The 25,999-nt window shown below is 43.6% G+C and overlaps 1 protein-coding gene across 1 annotated transcript in view; it reads left to right on the forward strand.

Moving 5' to 3' along the window:
- LOC124606562 overlaps positions 1 to 25,999 on the forward strand; it is a 934,387-nt gene that overhangs the window by 615,195 nt on the left and 293,193 nt on the right. The window contains exon 6 of the mRNA XM_047138545.1: positions 16,616 to 16,675. Coding sequence (XP_046994501.1) covers positions 16,616 to 16,648 — 33 coding nt within the window. The 3' untranslated portion in view covers positions 16,649 to 16,675. The remainder of the gene's footprint in view (positions 1 to 16,615; positions 16,676 to 25,999) is intronic.

Here is a 25,999-nt window from a genome sequence, read left to right on the forward strand (position 1 = left end):
AACCGCGCGACCGCTACGGCCGCATATTCGAATCCTGCCTCGGGCATGGATGTGTCTGATTTCCTTAGGTTATACTTGAAAGGAGAGACAGCATTGGTCGTATATTTTTGTTTATTATCGCAAAATCGATTTTCGGTCACTTAGTGACCATCTTCAGTGCTGTAATATATAACTATGTGATCGCCGTAAGCTTATTGACACCAGTGCTTACTAATTTAAGTTATATATTACAGCACTGAAGACGGTCACTAAGTGACCGAAAATCGATTTTGCGATAATAAACAAAAATATACGACCAATGCTGTCTCTCCTTTCAAGTATACCCATTATCTGGTCGTAGTGCACAGGACACTATGGAGTCGCCAATCAATACTTAGGTTAGTTAGGTTTAAGTAGTTCTAAGTTGTAGGGGACTGATGACCTCAGCTGTCAAGTCCCATAGCGCTCAGAGCCATTTGAACCATTTTTTTGTTTGTGGGACAAAACAAAAACAAGCTGTTCTGTATTTAACTTTCTACTCCTTGTTTCACAGAAAACAACAAACAACATAATCTCAGACTGCAAAGGTCAACTGACTTGTGGGTACTACGCACAAGTCAAGTTCACGACTGACTACCACTACGTTTGGCAAAACAAAGCCTAAGGATTGCCAGTGGCAACTAACTTACAGCCCTCCCCGTAAACTCCGCAAGCCGCTGTACAGTGCATGGCCGAGGATAATTCGTACCGCTATTAGCGATTTTCACTCCCATTGGGTGAGGGAAAAATGTCTATATGGCTGTGTGCGCGACCCAATCCCTCTTACCTTGTTCGTATGATCCCTACCAGAGATATATGATGAAGGAACCAGAATTATCGCACAGTCTTTTGTGAATATTGGTTCTCTGAATTTACCCTAAAGAGTACATCGAAAAATCTTCTCAGTTAAGTTCTCCGAGCGCCTTTGTTGCTCTGTGCGGGCTGTAGCGACCCATTACGACTCAAACAGAAGTCTCACTAGTATTTCTATGCTATTTCCTTCACAGATATACTGTCGTTTCTCAGAATCTTGTCAAAAAATGTACGTCTATCATTCCCCTTCGATACAGGATAATTCACGTATTCGTGCTATGCTGTAACACATCTTAGTGTTATGCCCAAATATATGTACTGTGTGACGGACTACAGACTTCAGCAACGATCTTGTGAAAGGATACTGTCTGGTTCTTTCTCTTTCAATTAGTTACGAGCATTATCTTACATTTATCCAAGTTGAAAGTGAGTTGCGGTTTATTATGTCTAATACAGATTTTCTCAAATGTTTCGAAGTTCCTTACGATCGTTGAACGACAGTACTTCCGTATGGGAAACAGCATCATCAGCTAACAATATAATAGTGCTGCTGTCCCTATCTGATATAGCTCTTAAGCGCATTGACAACATTAGGGGTCCTATTAGACTTAATTGGATAACTGGATCACATCAGATATTAAGTTAGTGTTTATTTCGTTGGTTCCACTGTTGTGTCAAGTCTTGGCTCTTCCCTGCACACGTGACCCTATGTTCGCGTCACACTACCAGGCATGGTAGGGTTGAAAGCTGTCTTTCGATTTGAAAATTTCAAGTATTAAGATCCCAGAATACTGTTAAAGATGTATCTTCTTCACAGTTGAGTTAGTGAAAACATTCCACTATACTACAAAATCCGCTAGTCAGTAATCTTAACAATTTATCTGGCGGCGTGTTTATCTTTAAGAGATAGTAGGAATGAGCAAGGAGACAATTAATTTCCTGATTTTCCGCAAAAATTGAATCATCGAGTGCTGCCATTGTGAAATAATTTTGTACGTATGAGATTACATTCCATCCTTCGCAGCAGTGATAGCTGATGGGCCCTTTGCATAACTACAATTAAATTTCCTGATTCTGAACACAACCACATCCATTTTCTTAAACCGCACCTTCGATTAGTGCAATGAGGAAAGTAACTGTCACTGTCAATAAGGCGTTTAACTCTCCCGTATCGAGTTCAGTCCGCAATCGAGAGATAAAGGAAAAATTTTAAGCATTATAATGTGATAATACTCATGAACCTAACTCTCAATATTCAAAGATAAAAATCAGCAGTGAATCGACAATTGATTAATTTATAGTAAAGAAAATCACTTTGGTGTCTAACCTACATTTTCACATATTAAAAGTCGGTTCTGGTGTAACATAGCATATGCTCTACAAAGTGTATCATTTAATTTACTTCTTGGACAGACGATCAATGAATAGTCTAAAAAACCGGAAGACAAAGTGTGTGCCCGCAGTTCTAACTAAGACAACGAGCTGGAAGACTTATAAGGTAAGTACCTCCACGTAAGGCGTGTATTTGGCAGTCTACAAACTCTTCAAGGGAAGGGGGAAAAGAAACGGCGCCCCACGAAGGAATTATTCGAATGGGATCGAAATTGTAGATGTGATGCGCATGTACATAGTAAGAAACTATTACAATTTAAGAAGTATTGGATGAGTTATTCAAGAGAAAGCAATTCACAAATTGCGCAAGTCAGTAAGGCGTTTGTCCAACTCTGGCCTGTATGTAACAGTTACGTCGCTTGGCACTGTTTGAAAGGGTTGTTCAATGTCCTCCTGAGGGATATTGTACCAAATTCTGTCCAATTAGCGATTACATGGTCAAAATCTCGAGATCGTTACAGGGCCCTGCCCACAGTGTTCCAAAGGATCTCTGTCGGGGAGATATCCGGCGACCTTACAGGTCAGACAGGCAGCAAGAAGTACGGCCGTAGTAGGGTCTGGGAAGAACGAAGAGAGACAGCAGAAACCATCGCCGTGCGCGAGCGAGCGTTATCTTGTTGAAATGCAGAGAATATCGTCGACGCACTGTTATGCGGTATGGTGCCGAGGATAACCTGCAACGGGGGTTCTGCTATGAAAAGAATCCATCAGACCATCATTCCTGATTGTTGGGCCATTTGGGGAGCAACCGGCAGGTTGGTATTCCACCGCTATTTGGGGCGTCTCAGGATACGTCTTCGACCTGGAATCTCATTGACGAGAATAGAACTGTCTTCAGTGACGAGACCCGCTTCGAACTGAGCCCCGACGATCAGCGAAGTCATGGCTGGAAACGCCCGGACAGCGATGGGATACAAAACTAACTGTCGCCGGCCGGACGGCACGACAACCGCGAGTTATGGTGTGCAGTGCCATTTCTTTTCTTAGTGGAACTCCTTTGGTTGTCATTCGTGGCACTCTTAGAGCAGAGCGGTAGTCTACACCCCGTTTTGTTGCCCTTCACGGCAAGCCAAATGGCTCTGAGCACTATGGGACTTAACATCTATGGTCATCAGTCCCCTAGAACTTAGAACTACTTAAACCTAACTAGCCTAAGGACATCACACAACACCCAGTCATCACGAGGCAGAGAAAATCCCTGACCCCGCCGGGGAATCGAACCCGGGAACCCGGTCGCGGGAAGCGAGAACGCTACCGCACGACCACGAGCTGCGGACTCACGGCAAGCCATCCTGGGCTTACATTTCAGCAAGATAATGCCCGTCCGCACACGGCGTGTTTCTCTTGCTTGTGTTCATACTTTCCAGAGCCCACTTTGGCCAGCAAGATCGTCCAATCTCTCCCCAAATGAGATTCTTTGCAGCATTAGGGGCGGGATCTCCAACCATCTCAGGATTTCGACGATCCAACCCAGCAATTGGACAGAACTCCGCACGATATCCCTAAGGATAACATGGACCAACGCTGTCAATCAATGCGAATAACTGCTTGCGTTATGGCTATAGACGGACCAGTGCGTTACTGACTGGCTAAATTTGTAAAGCTCTATTGAAGAAATCATCCAATTTTTCTGAAATTGTAATAGTTTGGCGATACATGTCCATCACATCTACTAATTTTCGTCCCAGTAGGATAATTCCTTCGTGGTGCGCCTTTTTTTTTTTTTTTTTTTTTTTTTTTTTTTTTTTTTTTTTTTTAACGGTATTTATGTTCGTGGATGCCCAGAATACACGTCAGTATACCTGACATTTTTCGTCGAATTAAATTGGGTTGGAGGGCTTACGGAAGGAATTCAACAGTTTTTGATCAGTGTGTACTACCGGTTTTAACGTACGGGTGTGAAACTTGGACTTTAAATGAATTTTTCAACAGGAAACTTGGAACTGCTCAGAGAGCTATGGAAAGGTCAACGTTAGGTCTCACTAAGAAAGATCGACAGAAAAGTGAAGACATCCGAGCAATAACAGGAGTAAAAGTTATTATAGAACGGGTTAAGACTCTAAAATGGCAATGGCAGGACATATTGCGAGATCGAAGGATGGAAGATGGACAAAATCAGTTTTAGAGTGGAGTCCCGGAGAAAAACGGAAGACCACCAGGGAGACCACCTGATCGCTGGGATAAGAAACTCGGGGAAGTTGCGGGCTTCGACTGGCAGAAGACAGCAGCGGACAGAGATGCGTGGAAAAACCTCTTAAAATGTATTTAAGAACTTAAAGAGGCTACATCTTGTATAGATTGAATTAGCTGGACAATAAATTAAATAAATAAATAAATACGTTAGTTAAAACGCAAGCTCGAATTCGCTTGCAAATGGTGTGTTATCGGTTCGTGCTGTGAGAGCACGGTTTCCCCGGCCTGGCGGAAGGCAGTGAGAGAGAGGTGCTGTTCTAGGTTAGGTAACGAGGCGCGGCCGCAGCGGGAGTTACGTCCGGGCAGCACGCGAGGCCCCTGGGAAGTGGCCCGCTTTCAGGGAGCGACCGAGTCCGGGCCACCCACCCACAACAGCTCCCGATACGCCACTACACCTGCACTCGTTCCAACAGGCACAGCGTGCTGTAGCAGATTTACTAACATCGCTGCCGAGTATCATTCCCACAAAGAGAAGCCGGTAATAACCTTGTTGCTTCCATAGCTGTTGTAATAGGCACATTACCGGTGAGATGTTGTGTAGAAAATAAAGGCGATCCTCTTACTACACTACTGGCCATTAAAATTGCTACACCACGAAGATGACGTGCTACAGACGCGAAAGTTAACCGACAGGAAGAAGCTGCTGTGATATGCAAATGATTAGCTTTTCAGAGCATTCACACAACGTTCGCACCGTAAACACCTACAACGTGCTGACACCAGGAAAGTTTCCAACCGATTTCTCATACACAAACAGCAATTGACCGGCTTTGCCTGGTGAAACGTTGTTGTCATGCCTCGTGTAAGGAGGAGAAATGCGTACCATTACGTTTCCGACTTTGATAAAGGTCGGATTGTAGCCTATCGCGATTGCGGTTTATCGTATCGCGACATTGCTGCTCGCGTTGGTCGAGATCCAGTGACTGTTAGCAGATATGGAATCGGTGGGTTCAGGAGGGTAATACGGAACGCCGTGCCGGATCCCAGCGGCCTCGTATCACTAGCAGTCGAGATGACAGGCATCTTATCCGCATGGCTGTAACGGATCGTGCAGCCACGTCTCGATCCCTGAGTCAACAGATGGGGACGTTTGCAAGACAACAACCATCTGCACGAACACTTCGACGACGTTTGCAGCAGCATGGACTATCAGCCCGGAGACCAAGGCTGCGGTTACCCTTGACGCTGCATCACAGACAGGAGCGCCTGCGATGGTGTACTCAACGACGAACCTGGGTGCACGAATGGCAAAACGTCATTTTTTCGGATGAATCCAGGTTCTATTTGCAGGATCATGATGGTCACATCCGTGTTTGACGACGTCGCGGTGAACGCACATTGGAAGCGTGTATTGGCCATCTCCGTACTGGCGTATCAACCGCCGTGATGGTATGTTGTGCCATTGGTTACACGTCTCGGTCACCTCTTGTTCGCATTGCCGGCACTTTGAACAGTGGACGTTACATTTCAGATGTGTTACGACCCGTGGCTCTACCCTTCATTCGATCCCTGCGAAACCCTAATTTTCAGCAGCATAATGCACGACCGCATGTTGCAGGTCCTGTACGGGCCTTTCTGGATACAGAAAATGTTCGACTGCTGCTCTGGCCAGCACATTCTCCAGATGTCTGACCAATTGAAATCGTCTGGTCAATGGTGACCGAGCAACTGGCTCGTCACAATACGCCAGTCACTACTCTTGATGAACTGTGGTATCGTGTTGAAGCTGAATGGGCAGCTATTCATGTACTGGCCATCCAAGCTCTGTTTGATTCAATGCCCAGGCGTACCAAGGGCGTTATTACGGTCAGAGGTAGTTGTTCTGGGTACTGATTTCTCAGGATCTATGCACCCAAATTGCGTGAAAATGTAATCACATGTGTTGACCTTCAGTTTTATCTAAGATAAAATACCTAAGTAAGATCCGTCCTATCCGTTACTGATGATCCGAGATAGTCCTGATGATTGAGAAACTGTTGCAACGTTTTATGAAAGAAATAATAGTAATTAAAATTTCAGTAATTTCCAAGATTACAATGAACAGGTTCAGTAAAAGATATTTCTTGTGAATTTTTCGTGGATAAATAAGTTTTCAGTTTTATGCAACCGTAATCAGCCAGAAATATTTGTTAACATCTTGAGCAAAAACAATAGTAATTGTTCATGAATAGTAATAAAAATTGAAGTTGCATGAAATCAATAAGTCACTAAAATCATATAACGAACTTTGCCATTCTTTTAGAATCGGAATTTTAAAATCGGAAATGAAGTAAGGCAACTCACAGGAAAATGATTATTGAATTACGCGGCATCGTAACGACAGTTTTTAAGGTAAATGACAGCATTCAGTAATTAACAAACATAAACAACATTTTGAGTAAGATTAGAGACAGTAGGCATTATAGTGAGGAACGTTACAAAACTGATATGTTGTGATTTTGTTGTTCTTTGACTATTACTAATTGATTTCCACGAGGTGCTACTTAATTGAAAGGAAATCTGTCCAGTGTGACATATCCATCTGAAATTACGCCAGGGCAATATTTACCAATTTTGTGCTGTTTTCGCCTTGCAACAAAACAAGCAATCTCGGGTTAAGTTTTTCACCAATAACAAACAGTGATTATATTGACAGTAATTTTGCTCACGTAGTGAGCTGACGAACGTTATTTTTCTGTAATTCATTAACTAAACTCATGACATTTTCCAAATTCAAGCAACTGCTGTTATTCCATCCATCCAGATTTTGTATTCATGTAAACTTAATTGAGTTTTTACTTCTTGTCGTCATTGCTGCAAGTACAGAGCATTGGTGATTGCGCTATAACTGCACCTACATTTCACGGATTTCATTTATTCTTCGGAATACATGCCTTTCCCACGTGACAGGGAACTTTAGGTACACGGTCCATTTAAATCCTAAGCAGCCGGAAGTGTAGTGGATGGTTATAAATGCACTCTGTCACTTTGTTGTCTTGATTGCTAGGATGTCGCCATACAACATGAAATGCCCACAGTTTTAGGTGATGGTTACAAATAAAGTAGTAATAAACTACTTGTATGGTCATCGTTTCCCGATATGTTTAAAAGAGAGTGACAGAAACATTTATGAAAGTTTTTCTGTACTTAACTGTACTAAACAGACTATTTGAGAATGAGTCTCATACCGTGCCAAATAAATTGTTCTGTCATCTGCTTTGTCACGTGAATAAAAGTACAGTAGAATTGTGGTGCTTCGCGATGTAGTCGAAAGACACTTACCGATAACGAGAGAAGGCTGTGACGTTATTTTTTTAATCAATGTTGTGACTGGATTATGAGGTCCATCACGATTCGAAGATACTTTTACATATGTCTCTGAATCCTCTTCCTTCTTCAAGTTGACGTTTCTGACATATTCCTTTCCTCGGCGATTGTCCCAAGAACCTCCTCATTTCCAATCAGCATATTTAATTGCAATCAACCGTGTGTCAACTCGAACGAGTCAATTCTGTCCTTTTTTAATTTCCGTGAGTCACCTCCAGACAGTGCTGTCCTTCAGATATACGTTATTAGACATTCCTTTTTCAAGTTAAGGCCTACTTTTGATACTGGTATATTTCTTTAGGGAAGGAATGCTGACTTTTCATGTGCTGGTCTGCTTCTCATATCCTCGTTCCTGCGTAAGTAATGCATTATTTTGCTTAAAGTAACAGAATTTCTTCTAATATTTTCTTCTTTCTTTGCTTCACTATCAACCCATTTCTACGCTCTTTGCACTGTTCATACTATTCAATAGGCCCTATAATCACGGAATCTTATCATTAGTATTGTTTCACCCTGATTTTAGTCCTCTTCATCAACCTTTATTTTATTTCTTTCATTGATTTCTCTGTATAGAGACTGAACAGTAAGGGAGAACGACTTTTGGACACTTTAAGCTTAGGACTTGGCTCTTATTGCTGCACTCTCGTTGTATTTTACCCGTCATTCGCTACTGCGGTACCGTGGTCTGGGTGCTTCCACGTCCAGCTCTGGTGAGGCCGTATGGCGCACCAGAGAGCTCCAGCCGCTACCTGCGCTGCGTGGGTGTGTGGCTGCCTGTGCCTATCTCTCTACGGGGGCGAGGTGTTATAGTGGTCTGTCTAGGCAGCGATAAGAGGCGCCTCGCGCTAATCCAAGATAGCGGATATCTTCCAGGAAATCGTCGCAGACCGAACGCTGCAAGTTCTCGCTTCTGAAAACCGAGCGATAGTGATTCCAGTCGAAAGGTTTGAGCTAGTTTCTTCCTGCTGTCTGTTTCTTTCCCTTAGTCAGCTTCAACGTATACTGAAACTTCCTGGCAGGTTAAAACTGCGTGCCGGGCAGGGACTCGAACTTTGCAAACTTTGCCTTTCGGCCGGCAAGTACTCTACCGATTGAGCTATCAAAGCACGACTTACGACCCGCCATCACAGCTTACTTCCGCTAGTGCTTCATCTCCTACCTTCCAAACTTCAGAGAAGCTCTCCTGCATACCTTGCGGGACTGGAAGAAAGCATATTGCGGCGAGTGGCTTGTTTCGCAATGAATTTTCAACCTCTAGCGGCGGTCCGCGAAAGGCCAGGAAGTTTCATCAACATGTCTGTCTTTTACATTTAGCTTAAGCAGCCTTTCTTAAATTATTTTGTATGTAATGTGATATTACGTAACTATGTTCAGTGTCTTCTCTCTCTCTCTCTCTCTCTCTCTCTCTCTCTCTCTCTCTCTCTCTCACACACACACACACACACACACACAGACACACACACACACACGCGCGCGCGCAAATTATATTCATAAAACTTCAGAGTAGTCGCTGATGAAGTTTTCAAGCAGATGTGATTTGAGCTTGTTCTCTTAACTTACTTCTTTTACTATGTGCTAGATTCTGTAAATTACAAAAGTAGTCTCAGATTTTACAGTCTGAATACCTCACTTTTCTCTGTGCCACGCTAAGGCTTATTGCTGAATAGTGTACGTCATTTCAAAAATGGCTCTGAGCACTATGGGACTTAACATCTGAGGTCATCAGTCCCCTATAACTTAGAACTACTTAAATCTAACTAACCTAAGGAGATCACACACATCCATGTCCGAAGCGGGATTCGAACCTGCGACCGTAGTGGTCGCGCGGTTCCAGACTGAAGTGCGTAGAACCGCTCGGTCACCACGGCCGGCTGTACATCATTTCTGTCTTCTAGCTTTGTATTTATGAATTCTACTGTTTTTTTTGCATTTTGATCGATTATCAACAAAACACTTCATACGGGAGTAAATGAGAAAATAATAATTGTACTTCCAATAAAATAAAACAGGAGGCAGAAGTAACAAACGCGGGTTTGGCCACACGCTACGGGACTCCGACGGCAACTGAACTGCCTGTCGACACTGGCTTCTTATATTATTGTTATTACTTAAAAGTTTAATTCCATAGGACGAAATTGAGGAGCCAATCATCATGCTCATGGGACGAGTCAGCACATAAAATTACATCATAAAAGTTAATAAATAAAATAAAATTTACCGTACTTCTATGCGGATTACAAGTTGCTGAGTACGTATTAGCATAATAAACAATATAACACAGGAATTTGTCTAATTTTTTTCCAGAAACTGCACGACACAATAGAAGGAGTGAGTCACGAAAAACTTCTTTAATGTAGATTCGAAAGTGAGACGATTACGACTAAGATTTTTCAATTCTTGTTACAGCTTATTGAAAATGGATGCAGAAAAATACTGATCACCTTTGTGGACAAGAGCCAAAGAGGTGCGATCCACATGCAGATTTTATTTCACCGTAGCTAGTTCTAAGAGTACTATCAGCAGAGAAAATGGATAGGATAACGATATGCACATATACAGAGGGCGGTAGAATCACATACGGAAGGTACAAAAGGGCAGTGCATTTGCGGAACTGTCATTTGTATTCAGGTGATTCATTTGAAAAGATTTCCAACGGGATTATGGCCGCACGATGGGAAGTAACAGACCTTGAACGAGGAATGGTAGTTGGAGCTAGGAGCAGTGGAGATTCCATTTCGGAAATCGTTACAGTATTCAGTATTTCGAGATCCACAGTGTCAAGAGTGCCGAGAAAACCAAATTATTGGCATCCCCTCTCACTAAGGACAACAAAGTGGCCCAAGGCCTTTAATTAACGACGGAGAACTACGACGTTCGCGTAGATTTGTCAGTGCTAACAGACAAGCAACACTGCGTGAAATAACCGTAGAAATCAGTGTGGGACGTAATGACGAACGTATTCGTTAGGACAGTACGCTGAAATTTACTTTCAATGGGCTGTGGCAGCAGACGACCGACGCGAGTTACTTTGCTGACAGCAGCGCCTGTCTTGTACCCTTGACCACATCAGTTGGACCCTGGACTCTTGAAAAACAGTGGCCGGTTTCAGTTGGCAAGAGATGATGGTAGGACTCGAGTGTGGCGCAGACCCCTCGAAGCCATGGACCCAAGTTGTCAAGAAGTCAATGTGCATGCTGGTGGTGGCTCCGTGATGGTGCGGGCTTTGTTTGCATGGAATGGACTGGGTCCTCTGGTCCAAACGAGCCGATCATTGACTCAAAATGTTACTTGGAGACCATTTGCAGCCATTTGTGGACCTCGTGTTCCCAAACAACGATGGAATTTTTATGAATGACAATGCGCCATGCCATCGTCCCACAATTGTTCACGACTGCTTTGAAGAACATCCTGGACATCTCGAACGACATGAATCCCATCGAATATTTATGGGACATAATCGAGAGGACTTATATAGAGGAACTATGGCTAAATATTTCTGCAGGGGACTTCCAACAAGTTGTTTAGTCCATGCCACGTCGAGTTGCTGTACTACGCAGGGCAAAACGAGGTTCGACACGATATTAGGAGGTATCCCATGACTTTTGTCACCTCGATATTTAGAAGAAACGATGTTGTGGAAAATAAATGTTGAGAGGCCAGTGTGAGAAACCCAGAGTCCTGAGCAGGGGTCGACAAGATGTTATGGATTTAAAACGCACGTCGATGGAACTGCCTATTTCGGAGCCAAAAATACCCTTCGTGAATAGGAATACATTGCCTGCTGCAGTCAGCGTTATCACCTTATCAGAGCACGATCGGGCAGCGCTGGCTCTGAGAAGCGCTATCTCCTCTGACGCAGACGCTTGTGACACTATGACGTCACGGTGATAGCGGATTGCCCTCGCGTGACGACACACATTGGTCTGGCAGGAAAAAGTGCGTACGAGCTCGTCTACAGAACTATTTGGTTGGAATGAGCCCTCTGGGTTGTTCCTTCACATGGTCTGGTGCTTTGCCTCCTGGTTGACTTCTTTGGTGTGAACCGCGAAAGAGTAACATTAGTATATTGGAAGAACAATCTTATATCAGGTGTAACAATCATATCAGGTGATTTTTTCCGACTGTTCATCTGGTTCTCAGGTAGCGGATGTGCCGGTTACGTGACGTTCTAGGATTTTTCGTAGAGTCATTGATCCGTCATCTGAAACTTTCCCGGAGATAAGGCATTACCAGCTGCGTTCTTGCAGTTGAGTACTAAAGACTCATTACATTCCAATAAAGACAACATTATTTCCACAAACGCATTCCAGTTGCAATAAATATTTTACTGGAATGAAAAATTCTCCAGTCGTAGCACATAAAAGACGATTATGTTCTGGGCGGAGTTAGCGATGTAAAAGACGGGAACTAGTTTTTCGACTTATCTGGCAGCTTCAAAGACATTTAAATCAAAACATCCTCACATATCCGCGCTTTTTTACGTGTTCGTAATAGTTAGTACCCATGTCGTGCAATATAATGCATCGCGTCAACTAAAGTAAAATGATAAATGTAATCATGTCGTATATGACACATGCCATCATGTCATCCAACGTGGCATTTGTCATGTCGTGGCGTATGACACAACGAGTCATTAAAGTTTAGGATGCATGCATCCCCACTCTGCGATACTTCCTATTGTAGATGAATGCCATTCTCGGATGCTTCCTGTTCTATAATAGATGCATCCTACCCCCTAGAAGCACAAAGTTCTAAGAGAGCTGGGGAAGTACGGTTAACTTGTAAAAAACTGCAGATACGTCAAAATGTTTTGATTTAAATGTTTTTGAAGCTGCCAGATATGTCGAAAAGCTAGTCCCCATCTTTTACGTGCCTTACTTTGCCCAGGACAAAATCGCCTTTTTTGTGCTACGGTTTTTCATTCCGCTTGCCAACTTTAACTCAACCATAATTTTGACCTCAGACCGCCACAGCATGGCACACTGATGTAGAGTTTTGTTGACTCGGGCGATCACTGATGTGGCATACGGTTTATTATTATCTTTCGAGCCACGTCTCTTCATATCTTGGTAAACGATAAAGCTTTCACAAAACAACAGGACGACCATTAATGACATGTATTTTTTTTACCTTTTTACAACATTTGGACCGATTCGCACTAAGTTTGAAACGTAGAAAGGCCGAAAAAATTCACAAAGATTTTTTTTCATGTAAAATCCGATGAAGCTATATTTTTGAAAGAGAGTTTTCAATTTTATCGTAAGAATGCACTTTTTGTTTATTTAATTCATTTTAAACAGTTTCCGCGCATTCAGTTCAAGTAAGAACGCATTTTATGTTCTGCATTTAGCTCAGCTTTAAACAATCATATCTCGACAGCGGATAAAGATTATTGGATGAAAAGAAAATCGTTTTGACTTTATCTACCGTCAAGCAAGCTTGAATCGATTAGTACAAGTATAAACTATAGAACTAGCGACCTTCAAAAATATCAGAGAACAACGTGTTTGTTTTTTTTTTTCACGTAAAATCCAAACTGAGTAAGATTTTTTCAAATGGTTAAACCTACCTTAGACTAAGGTCCGATGCACCAGTCGACCAAAATTTGAACCATCAGTCTCGCTCCAGTCCGGAGTTATTTAAGCGTAAAATTCGAACTGTGCACATATAAATGGTGCCATTAACTGAGCATTAATTTCAGCCGAATTAAAATCTTGTGCAAAATATTCGCAAAATTTTGCCTTGGCGTCACCTCCGGTTCGTCGTTCCAACCTTTATTAACATACTGCAACATAGCTACAGTAAGACCGGTGTCCGAATGGCTATATACATGGCAGATGGTGCGGGCTAAACCAAAAACTTCTTTTTATCCTATCTTCGTAGCTCAAGTGGGAACCAAGAACCAAGAACTCCCCCCCCCCCCCCCCCCCTCGCCCTCCCCTCCTCCAAATGACGATACTGCGGGCGGTTGTTCATACGTATTAGTAACAGCACTTCTGCGCTACAACGTTTTTATTCTGCACCACTGACAGGTTTCGGTATTTTGTATCACCGTAAAGTGTACGCATGGCACAACGACATAGTTTCAAAAAACGGCGAAGTACATCAGATTTTTACGAGAAAATGGATCATCGGAATTAAAGCGGTCATTGGTTTACTCAAACATTGATTCTTACAAGTTAGAATGAGAGAAAAAGTTGGCAATGTGATAGTGCCCGAAGAGCGCTGTGAAACAAAAGTGCCGGTCAGTGTTTTCAAGTATGCTACGGACGGCACCGGCTTGCAGACGTGTAGCGTGTGGTTGCGCATTACTGCCTTCTCATTCCCGTTTCTCGGGCGTCAACACGTCGGTGGCGTAGTGCGTGGGAAGTGGAACAGATTTAAAACTAGAAGACCGCGAAAGCTGCGCAGCACCCGCCCTCGCGTGACAGTGGCGCTGGGACAGAAGACGGCCTTCCGCCTCGTCAGCAAAGCGCCGCCGTTCCGCGAACCGAGCTAAGGCGTCCGCTTTCAGCGGCGCTGTGCTGTGCTGTGCTGGCCGGGTTCTGCTAGGCTGGCGGCCCCACTCAAGCCGCGCCGTCATGGCTGTGGCTTCCCACGCTTTGACAGGTCGGAATGAGGAAGCGTCACTCTGACGTTCCCACCTTCCCAAGCTCAGCTCTGCGTTATTACTCAACACGACGCTGCCGCGCGATTCCTGCCAAGTAACCATACGGCCTCCGATGAGTACGCTGTTTACTTAGTGGGCTCGCCTCGAAGGGCCAAATAACCAAATGGGGCACGAAAATGCTTGTATATGGCTGCCTGCTTTTCTCATCGTTTGTCCTCTGTCCGTACAGAGCCAGATGTTGTGTTGCCTTCAGAACCAGATGCACACTGGGCAGCTGGTTACATCATCTTAGTGGCAGCACTTTCGCCGCCCCCCCCCCCCCCCTTGCAGTGACAGTGCACCTGTGGCCGCCAAGTAAGGGCCAGCAATCATATTGGCACATAGTATCAAAAAGTGCAGTTTAGATCGCAATTGTTTATTTAATGTAGTCCACATATTACTAATTTCGAATTCCTCGGATCATTTCATATTTCGTCACATGTGGTTACAGTCGGATTGGTTTGATGATGGCATAAGCCGAAAATGTGTGGAATACAGAAAACAAAATTATAGCGGTCTAGGCTGAAAGTATTAGCAAATATAGTTTCCAGTTCCGCTGTACCAGCTACCTTGTGCGCTGACAAAAATGGTTCAAATGGCTCTGAGCACTATGGGACTTAACATCTGAGGTCATCAGTCGCCTAGAACTTAGAACTACTTAAACCTAACCAACCTAAGGACATCACACACATCCATGACAGAGGCAGAATTTGAACATGCGACCGTAGCGGTTGCGCGGTTCCAGACTGAAGCGCCTGAAACCGTTCGGCCACAACGGCCATCTGTGCACTGACAGTTAGCGAGCATCGACAATTATAGGAGAAAAAATTGCTGTTTAATTTAATTTTGATATAGCAGTTTATGTTGTTTCGATACTCACACTACTTTATTTTCTGATAAGACAAACTTCATTTAGCGGTAACTCGCAATAGTAATGTTGACAGACGTATAGTTCGCTGTTTTCCGCTCTGTGAGTGGCAAAAGTCTCAGAAAGTGATTTTTCCCATTGAATTATTAAAGTGACTATAGAAATTAATAAACAAGTGTAGAGGCTACCTCAGTGACTCTACTTCGTCCACTCGAGGATCAAACGGACACAATCTCGCAATTGCGTGGATTCGTCCTGTATTCAGACATTACTCAAAGATTTTGTTAAACAATTACAATGGACCGAGTACTTCTCATTAGGTGCTACGTCAGCGAAGATTCAGATTCACATATAACAAGCGAAACTTCATTTTAAATATTCGAATAGCATAACCAGAATTTCTGTGTCGTCATCGTCACTGCCGCCGCCGCCGCCACCACCACCACCACCACCACCACCACCACAACCACAACCACCATCATCATCATCATCATCAATAAAGATCCTCTCCAGACTTATTGTTCAAATGTGTGTAAAATCTTATGGGACTTAACTGCTAAGGTCATTAGTTCCTAAACTTACACACTACTTAACCTAAATATCCTCAGGACAAACACACACACCCATGCCCGAGGGAGGACTCGAACCTCCGCCAGGACCAGCCGCACAGTCCATGACTGCAGCGCCAGACTTATTAATTGAGTATGGTCTTCAGCTGTTCGTATACGTGTTATTCATACATGTTTTACGGAAGCGCTCGGAAAACTTTTGATCGCACGTGACTTGCCAAGGTCAAGTACGAATGTGGATTTCTGCGCTGATTAGATCCGTACTCACTTGACACAACCGTCATTGCGGTATCGGTCAACAATTGGGATAGTCCTGACCAGTCATCGGCTTTTGTTTTTGTATTTGTGTCGCTATACCACAGGCGATTAACATTTTCACCTAAATAAAGGCGTCCGTGTCCACTGTACTTGAGCCATCCATTGCTTTCTGTGTATCCCTTAAGCTACAGTAAGATCAGTCATTTCTTGCAAGGGTATGGCGGGAGAGTTAGTTACTGGGCTCCAGGACTGTGTTTTAGTACTAGAGTGATGAGTAATAAATGTGAGCGACGTTTACTGGGTGTACTGCTGTCATTTTTTTTTTTTTTTTAATTTGTGGTAAGGTCTTATGAGAGCAGACTGCTCAGGTCATCGGTCCCTAAGCTTACACACTACCTAATTGAACTTAAATTAACTTACGCTAAGGACAACAAGCGCACCCATGCCAGAGGGAGGACTCGAACCTCCGACGGGGGTATCGCTGTCAGGTAGCCTTCTATTCAGGTAGCGGTCAAGCATTCTATACTGACGCTGGTCTTTTTGTTACAGGGAACCACTGAACGGGATTTCCGCCAGACGTGACACAGACGTCGACGCCGCCACTGTACGGTGAGTTGAGACCTCTATACTCACAGTTATTAGTTGGCTGTCCTGCTCTCCCCTGGAATAACAGTGTAGAGCCGTGGTTGACACTTCACATCCATAACCACGCAAGTCAAAAATTGCGTTTTAGCTTATTGACTTACTCTTCCTTGGAGCATGGAAATCGCTCCGGTTGAATGCTTAGGCCTGACCTCCTGAAATCGCTTTACTTCTTCTACAGCTGTCATAAGATTACTTCTCTGATCGCAGTCAATGTTTCGTAACTAGGCATAATAAATGCATCGACATAGACCATGTCCACATCACGAATGTGTGTGCTTGCGACAATTCTTGCGACAATTTTAGTACTCTATATCACGTTCATCTTAGCGTGCGGTGGTCACTTGGTTAAAATAGGAAAGCCCTCCAACTGCGCATCTCTTCCCGAGACTGTCTGTGGACACAAATTTTACAGGTATGCGCACCGCTGTTCAACGGTGATGACAGCAAGTGCGATCCTAAGGAGAACATACCTGAAGTCGGTTAGAGTATGTGTACAACATACATCTGAGGATTGTGTTGGTAGCTCCTGAATCGATCATGACACAGTCAGCAGAAACTGAAGATAATTTTTGCAGTCAGAGGCAAATTTATTAATAATCTCAACTTACGTAAAAGGTTTTATGGGAAAATTTGCTCATAACTTATGCATTTCTGCGAACTTCATTGCCTAACTTAAATCATTGAGACTGAGTAGTTCTGCTTTATTAGTCAGCTTTGATTAGAATTCATTATTCACGGAGGATCCTCCTCTAGAATATTTATTTCTTATTGGCAAAAGGTTTGATAAAGAGGTTACAGCTTTGTTCAAACATGTTCTGACCTCAGTTAATAATGAATTGTCGAACAGATTGATGGTGTCGTCAGGGACAGCCTTTTTTCTTCCTTAGTAACTAATTTCTTTATGGAGGATTCGAGCAAGAAACGCTGGAATCTACCAATTTGAAACACACAGCATTTTGGACAATTGCTGATGACACGGTTGTAATGCGGCCCCACGGTGGGAATAAATTGCGCGAGTTCTAAATCACCTTACTTCCATCCATGAAAAAATTCTGTTCATAGTGGAAATTGCTAAAGAGGGATGCCTTGCATTTTTGGATGCATTGGTCCGTCCCAAAGATGATGGCTTCTTGGGACACGCCGTTTATTGGATGGCGACCCATACGAACTTATGTTTACTTGAAAATAGTTGCCATTACCCTTTTCAAACGATGAATGTTCTGAGAACTTTAGTTCACTGAGCACATAACGTTTCTGACGAGAGTAATCTGAACGATTTTCTGACGAGAGTAATCTGAACGATGAGCAGAAATGAGTGAGTTTTTGAAGCAACCGATTATTCTCCATAATAGATACATACGCTGCTGATAGAACCTAAGTGGACATAAGGGACGAGAAAGAAAACAGCGAGGGATACTTACATCCCTGGCTTTCCTGCCATACGTGGGACGACTGTCATCAAAAATAGGTTGGATTCTCTCCAAGCACAAAGTTAAAGTGATTTTTCGCCCTCCACCGAAGACGGCAGTACTTTTGGTTACCGTCAAAGATGACATACTCCACAAGAATGACGTTTTACAAGACCTCCTGCGAATGTGTCCTTTCGAACATCGGGCAGAGGACTTGTACAGTCCATTAAAGAGGCATGAACAACCAGAGATACACGGTGCTCTTTCACCCTAATAAATGGGCTCTGACTGAGGACTGTATCGACACCGGTCACGCTGTACGGTGTGAAAATGTCGAAATACTGACGTTGACTTCATACTTTTTTAGACTCGATGGTGAAATAAGCAGTTGAAATTCGTTGGGCGAAGAATTTAATTAATAAAGATAACGGCTTCAGCCCGGAGAGATAATGGAACCAGCGCTTTCGTTAATAGACTCTCAAAGACGTCGCTACAACGCAGCTCCTGACGATACTTCGGTATCCGAGCATGGATCGACTGGGCAGCCAGTGACTCAATTTATGCATATATCTTTGCCGTGGATCAACGTATTGGCGCTTGTGTATCTGTGGCTGCATGTACAGTGGCGCGGTCCGCGGATTTAAAAGGACGGAGCGAGTGCTGGCGTCTCTCGGCCAAAAGGTATACGGCGACATTTCAGGTGAAGAAAGAGGGTTTGCACGGATGGAAGCCCTAAATTTAATGGAGCAGCGATGAACAACATGAGGAATAGTTGCCTCTTCTGTTTGACTGTCACGGATTTCGTTGTGCAGGTTAGGAAAAAAATCAGACGGGCTCAGAGATCTGCTCTGTCTACCAGCATTCCTTCTTTCATTTACAGTCCGAATAGTGAATAATTGTGAGTTGATGCTTTCGAGGTAGCAGTAGTAATATCCTGATGATATTAAAAACAGTTAGAATGGATGATTCCTTGTCTTGTTAAGGGGACGAGTGTAGTCTTATGATTGCTAAACAGAATTCGATAATGAATCTTTTGCTGTGTACTGTTTTGAAACTTCGGGAGAGATTACAACTGTGACCTAGCATGGGACTCAATCTGTGACATTTGTCTTTCACAGATAAAGTCGTCACGCAGTGATCTGCACCCAGGCACGACGCATGAGCGGCTATTGGTGCTTCGTCTCGCTTCTACTTCCCAAATTTCGCAGAGGCTGGACTGGCACTACAGAAAGAAAGGCATATCACCGACAATTAGTTTTGCCACAATATAGGGGTTATTTCCAGAATGTTTACAACATGGTATGAAGGAGCGTTACTTTGAAAATTGCGAAGCAAGAGAGAGGTACTGGCTGTATTGAAGCAGCGCCAACTGTTTCTGAGTGTTCCTTGATAGCTCAGTTGGGAAGAACATGGCCAGCGAAAGGACAGGTTCTGAGTTCAGGTCCCAGTCCGACACATAGTTTTAATCTACTGTAAATGTGAAGACATAAATCTTTTTAAATTGGGTCATTATTGTGGCTCAGCAGCGGTCCTGACCTTTAACTGAAGAGTGGTGTGATCTTTTACTCGAAGAGTAGTGTATTTATTTGTTAGGACGAGATAAAACTACAGTCGTCCAGCCACAACTGTGGTTTTTTTATTGCTCTGGAACATAGATCATTGGAACTACAATATATAAAATAGTAGTTCACTTTATTACATGACTAACACAAATAATTTACGTAACTTGATACCGTCCTTTGCCATAAGAGTGCTCGATATATTACAACAGCCATTGACTATTAAAGCATCAATCTTTGCATACAATTACAACTCTTTCTCTTGAACTGCAACGTTCAGCATCTACAAAAGTACACTTCCATCTGAGATTTGAATAACTCTTTAGTTCTACTCGATAATGTTGACTGCTTAGGTCACGAACTGGAGCGAACGCTTCCGTGCTCGGCTCTATATTGACCTCCGTGCGAGGGCACTGCAGTGCTGAAAGAGAAGTATGGTCTTGTTCAGCGTGTCGCATTCGTCGTTGCGGATTGCAACAAGATATCGCCAATGTCTGTGGTATCGATGTGCACTGCCGACTTTGATATGCGTCCGTGATCTCTGGACGATGCCACAGTATTGCAATTTTTTTGTACTGGACCCTATGGTATACCTCTTTTGGGTCACGGGGAATCCAGGTGATATATGGAGATTCGCAGCTATGAATAAAGCATATCAGTGTGAAGGACGTACCGTAAGTGGGAGTTTAAATAGCAGCGCGGCAGTAAACCCTACAGGAAATGAATAAAATCGCTTTTACACGAACAGGGAGGCCGCAGTCCACATACTGAAGCTGTTCGTGTGTTAGACACGTGATGTTTTCTGAAACGAAGTATTTTCGCACGCAGAGAACGCACTAACTCATCTGAGTCACCGAGGAGACTGGGTATTGCTTACAGGAGCTGGCCGTGTGTGTGTGTGCGTGTGTGCGTGTGCCCGTATAGGGCGGCGGCGCCCGGCGTGCCCTTTCTGGGCTGGGACCTTGGAACGACGGCGACTCCCCACATGTGACCCCCACAAGCCGAGCGATACGCGAGTCCGCGCCTGTACGCGTGGCGCAGACATCACGTCGCAACGACCTTCCCTGTAAGGCCGCATGTTGAGCTGCATCTCAAACAGACAAACACTCCGCGGGAACAAAAACAGTGTGAGAAATTCTAAGTGGCAGAAAATTACCAAAAAGAAAAATTTTGCGAAACGTATCATTCAACTCAACCCTCTGAATACTGAATGGAGTAAAGGCTAGCGCTGGAACCCCAGAAAAGTAATGACTTGATATCCAAAACGCTCCCGAGCAGGCCTAGACACTTAATTTGGACTTCCTATGGATCCACCCTATCCCCCTGAGGCTGTAGCCAAACAGAGCGTCACAACTCTCGTGCCATTCGAAGCATCTTCCGAAAATCTTACTTACGCGCGGTCCTAAAGGCGATCCCATTTACTCGTATGACAGTTGATACTTTTATTTCCATAGCTGTTGTATATTTTAAGTATCGAAAGTGTTCTATGACGCTGGAGAAAATCTACATCTACGTGATTACCCTGCTATTCACAATAAAGTGCCTGGAATCGACTAGTAATTTAATAAGAATTAAATCTGATACAGTACCTATGTACTACACAGAATATACACGTACAGTACCAATTCGCAAATTGCAAATTCGTGGTAAGGACTATGGGAACAAACTGCTGAGGTCATCTGTTCCTAGGCTTACGCACTAAGTAATCTAACTTTAACTTACGCTAAGCACAACACACACACCCATGCCCGAGGGAGGAATCGAACCTCCGACGAGGCATACCATTCGCAGTCGGTAAAAAAAATCCGATTTCAGCCACGTATACAGTACTGGCCATTAAAACTGCTACACCACGAAGATGACGTCCTACAGACGCGAAATTTAACCAACAGGAAGAAGATGCTGTGATATGCAAATGATTAGCTTTTCAGAGCATTCACACAAGGTTGGCGTCGGTGGCGACACCTACAGCGTGCTGACATGAGGAAAGTTTCCAACCGATTTCTCATACACAAACAGCAGTTTACCGCCGTTGCCTGGTGAAACGTTGTTGTGATGCCTCGTGTAAGGAGGAGAAATGCGTACCATCACGTTTCCGACTTTGATAAAGGTCGGATTGTAGTCCATTGGGATTGCGGTTTATCATAGCGCGACACTGCTGCTCGCGTTGGTCGAGATCCAATGACTGTTAGCAGAATATGGAATAGGTGGATTCAGCAGGGTAATACGGAACGCCGTCCTGTATCCCAGCGGCCTCGTATCACTAGCAGTCGAGATGACAGGCATCTTATCCGCATGGCTGTAATGGATCGTGCAGCCACGTCTCGATCCCTGAGCCAACAGATGGGGACGTTTGCAAGACAACAAACATCTGCACGAACAGTTCGACGACGTTTGCTCCAGCATGGACTATCAGCTCGGAGACCATGGCTGCGGTTACCCTTGACGCTGCATCACAGACAGGGGCGCTTGCGATGGCGTAGTCAACGACGAACCTATGTGCACGAATGACAAAACGTCATTTTTTCGGATGAATCAAGGTTCTGTTTACAGCATCATGATGGTCGCATCCGTGTTTGGCGACATCGCGGTGAACGCACATTGGAAGCGTGTATTCGTCATCGCCATACGACGTATCACCCGGCGTGATGGTATAGGGTGCCATTGGTTACACGCCTCGGTCACCTCTTGTTCGCGTTGACGGCACTTTGAACATTGGACGTTAGATTTCAGAAGTGGTACGACCCGTGGCTCTACCCTTCATTCGATCCTTGCGAAACCTTACATTCCAGCAGGATAATGCACGACCGCGTGTTGCAGTTCCTGTACGGGCCTTTCTGGATAGAGAAAATGTTCGACTGCTGCCCTGGCCTGCATATTCTCCAGACCTCTCACCAATTGAATACGTCTGGTCAATGGTGGCCGAACAACTAGCTCGTCACAATACGCCAGTCACTACACTTGATGAACTGTGGTATCGTGTTGAAGCTGCATGGGCTGCTGTACCTGTACACGCCATCCAACCTCTGTTTGACTCAATGCCCACACGTATCAAGGCCGTTATTACGGCCAGAGGTGGTTGTTTTGGATACTGATTTCTCAGGATCTATGCACCCAAATTGCGTGAATCTAATCACATGTCAGTTCAAGTATATTTGTGCAATGAATACCCGTTCATCATCTGCATTTCTTTTTGGTGTAGCAATTTTAATGGCCAGCAGTGTATATTATTAAGTATGCACTCGTCACTTTGGAAAAACAATTACCGTATTTATTTAATATGCGACTTTGTTCGAACAAATTAGTAAAATTCCCATTATTTTACCTTCATTTAGAATCAATGTTTTTGCCTTTCCAAAAGCTTATTATGAACCAGTGCTTTCGTCTTTGAAGGAATGAACATATTGATGTACTACTGTAGTACTGGCATGAATGGGTAACATAAAATTTACGTCAAGGCCTCTATTTAGTTTGCTGGTGTAATATTTTATACTCAAAATGTTGATGAAAAAAAACGTAATTCCCATTTTTCATCTTGTAATCTAAATAAATCATTTTGACAGTAAGCTTTAAAATGCGGCAGAAAAAACAATCAGTACCTTGCGATACGTTCAGTATCGATGACGTTCTTCGTAAATTATTGAGCTGTGTATCAATTTTAAGTTTGTAATCAGTGCCAAATATGTTTTTTTTTTCTTTTTTTTCTTTTTTTTTTAGTTTGTGGTTAGGTTTTATGGGACCAAACTACTGAGGTCATGTGTCCCTAAGATTACGCACTATTTATTCTAACTTAAACTAACTTACGATAAGGATAACATACGCACCCATGCCCAAGGGAGGACTCCAAACCTCCGACGGGGGAAGCCGTGCGAACCGTGACAAGGCGCCCAAGACCGCGCGGCTACCCCTGCGCGGCCAATTATGGTATCAAATCTGGTATTGAAACATCTGTACATGCGTTTGTCGTATTCGTACTAAAAGTAATACAGGGAAAATAACTCTCCAGTTTGAATTTCATATCGAATGATTACTCCTCCGACAATAGCCGCTTTCTACCAGTGCTGTCACACGATAGACCCACTGGTAACATTATTTTCCTGCCAATAACTAGAAAAGCTTCTGTGACGTCACAGGAGACACTTTGAATGCTGCTAAGGGGGCTTCTTACATTCACAACTTTCGCAAGCGACACGATTTCGGGAATATCCATCCCATCCCCCTAAGACAGCAGAGCTTCCAAACATCTTCCACTACCTGTCACCATCACCATAGCGGCCTCTCGCACAGCAATTAACGCCCGTAAAATTACTCTCGGGATTGAATAATTCCTGCTCTGACAACCCGTTGCTACCGGCTTAACCCATTGCTACCGGCTTGGAGATGATGGTCATAATTTCGTCAGCATACATTGTCGTTGTTCTGATGTGGCTGCAGCAAACATAACAGTGATTCTGCATAAAAAGTCGGAGGAACCAACGCAAAATGTGCCTCTCCTTCTGCGCTAATTCCGTAGTTTTAGTGTTACGTTTTTAGTTTCTTTTTTTAAAATTTTTTTTTTCTATGTTTACCCCAATTCTCGTCATATACCTTAAATGAAAAGTCAGAAGGCCTGTGATAGGTATTCCACTTCTCTAGCTTCAATCGTAACTTACTTTCCCCTCGGCTGTGCGTAAAGATTGTTTTCTGTGCAGAAAGTTGCGTCAAATTCATTAACACTGAAAATTTATTCAGGATCGGATGTTGATACAGGTCACGAATATTGCATATTAGAACGTTTAAGTATGGGTAACGAACTCCTTATTTACTCTTCCATTCGTTTTACCAATTCTGTCCATCAAAACTGTGAACATTACTATCGAAAAAAAGTGAGGGCTGTAGTATTCAGTAAATTCTTTCTCACTGGAATCCGGAGGAGGAGAATTCGCCTAATCTCCAGAATCCTGTCAGAGACAGTAATGATACGCCTCAGAACCAACTGAATTCTGTGAGCGCTGACTGTCATCATATCTATACATTACGAGAAATCGCGACCGACAGATAGCAGTCGGACTTCAACGCGCATCACAATGAGCAATGCAGTTTCACAGAACATTGCCGGCCGACAAAGTGTCTATTTGCTCGTTCTTTCGACTGTTAGAATGTATTTAACGGCGACTGCAGATATTCTACGGCTCGAGCTATAGCTATATTGAAGAAAGAGGGTTAGAAATAATAAAATTGGCTGTTAATTATGGCTTGTTGGGGTATAGGACCCTCAAAAACGTAACAGCCATATATGCCATCTACAGTCGTTTTCGATTGTATTAACCAGTAAGGTATCCGTATTTCTTATTAAAACAGAAGAGCGTAGTTCTGTGTTTTCCTTTGTTGTCATCAGTCTTGTGACTGATGTGTTGCAGTATACCACGAATTCCTCTCCTGTCTACCTCGCCACTTCAGAGTAGCAGTTACACCAACGTCCTCTGTTATTTGTGGGGTATATTTCGTCTACTCCTTTTGCCCCCTACATTTACCTATACTATTCCCTGTTGACTTAATGTATGCTCATCGTCCAATTCCTCTTTATGGGCTTACCTCACCGGCTCTGTGTAGACCTCCTCCTCATTTCTTACCTTACGAGTCCACTTAATTTTCTGGTTTCGTCTTTGACACAAATCGCAGGCAATTCCATTCTCTTTTGGGTTTTCACGAAGTCCATGAAACACTTCCATACAAACAAAGCAGTTTTCCAGACGTGCCTTATAAATTCTTCTACAGGTTGACCCCTATATTTGTTGCTGTTAGGCTGCTTTTAGCGAGTAAAGCTCCCTTTGCCTGTGCTAGTCTGCTTCTCACAACCTCCTTGGTTCTCCCATCATGCATTGTTTTTCTTCGAAGATCCCCGAATTGCTTCACTCGTCTAATTATTGTTCTACATCTACATGGTTACTCTGCAGTTCACACTTAAGTGCCTGGCAGAGGGTTCATCGAACCATTTTCATACTACTTCTCTACCATTCCACTCTCGATTGGCGTGTTCCAGCTCTGATTTCTCTTATTTTATTATGATGATCATTTCTCCCTACGTAGGTGGGTGACAACAAAATATTTTCGCACTCGGAAGAGAAAGTTGGTGATTGAAATTTCGTAAATAGATCTCGCCGCAAAGAAAACCGCCTTTGTTTCAGTGACTGCCACCCCAACTCGCGTATCATATCAGTGACACTCTCACCCCTGTTGCGCGATAACACGAAACGAGCTGCCCTTCTTTGCACATTTTTTCTATGTCCTCCGTCAATCCTACCTGGTAAGGATCCCATAACGCGCAGCAGTATTCCAGC

Source organism: Schistocerca americana, chromosome 3 (genome assembly GCF_021461395.2).
Source record: "Schistocerca americana isolate TAMUIC-IGC-003095 chromosome 3, iqSchAmer2.1, whole genome shotgun sequence".
Taxonomy (NCBI): domain Eukaryota; kingdom Metazoa; phylum Arthropoda; class Insecta; order Orthoptera; family Acrididae; genus Schistocerca; species Schistocerca americana.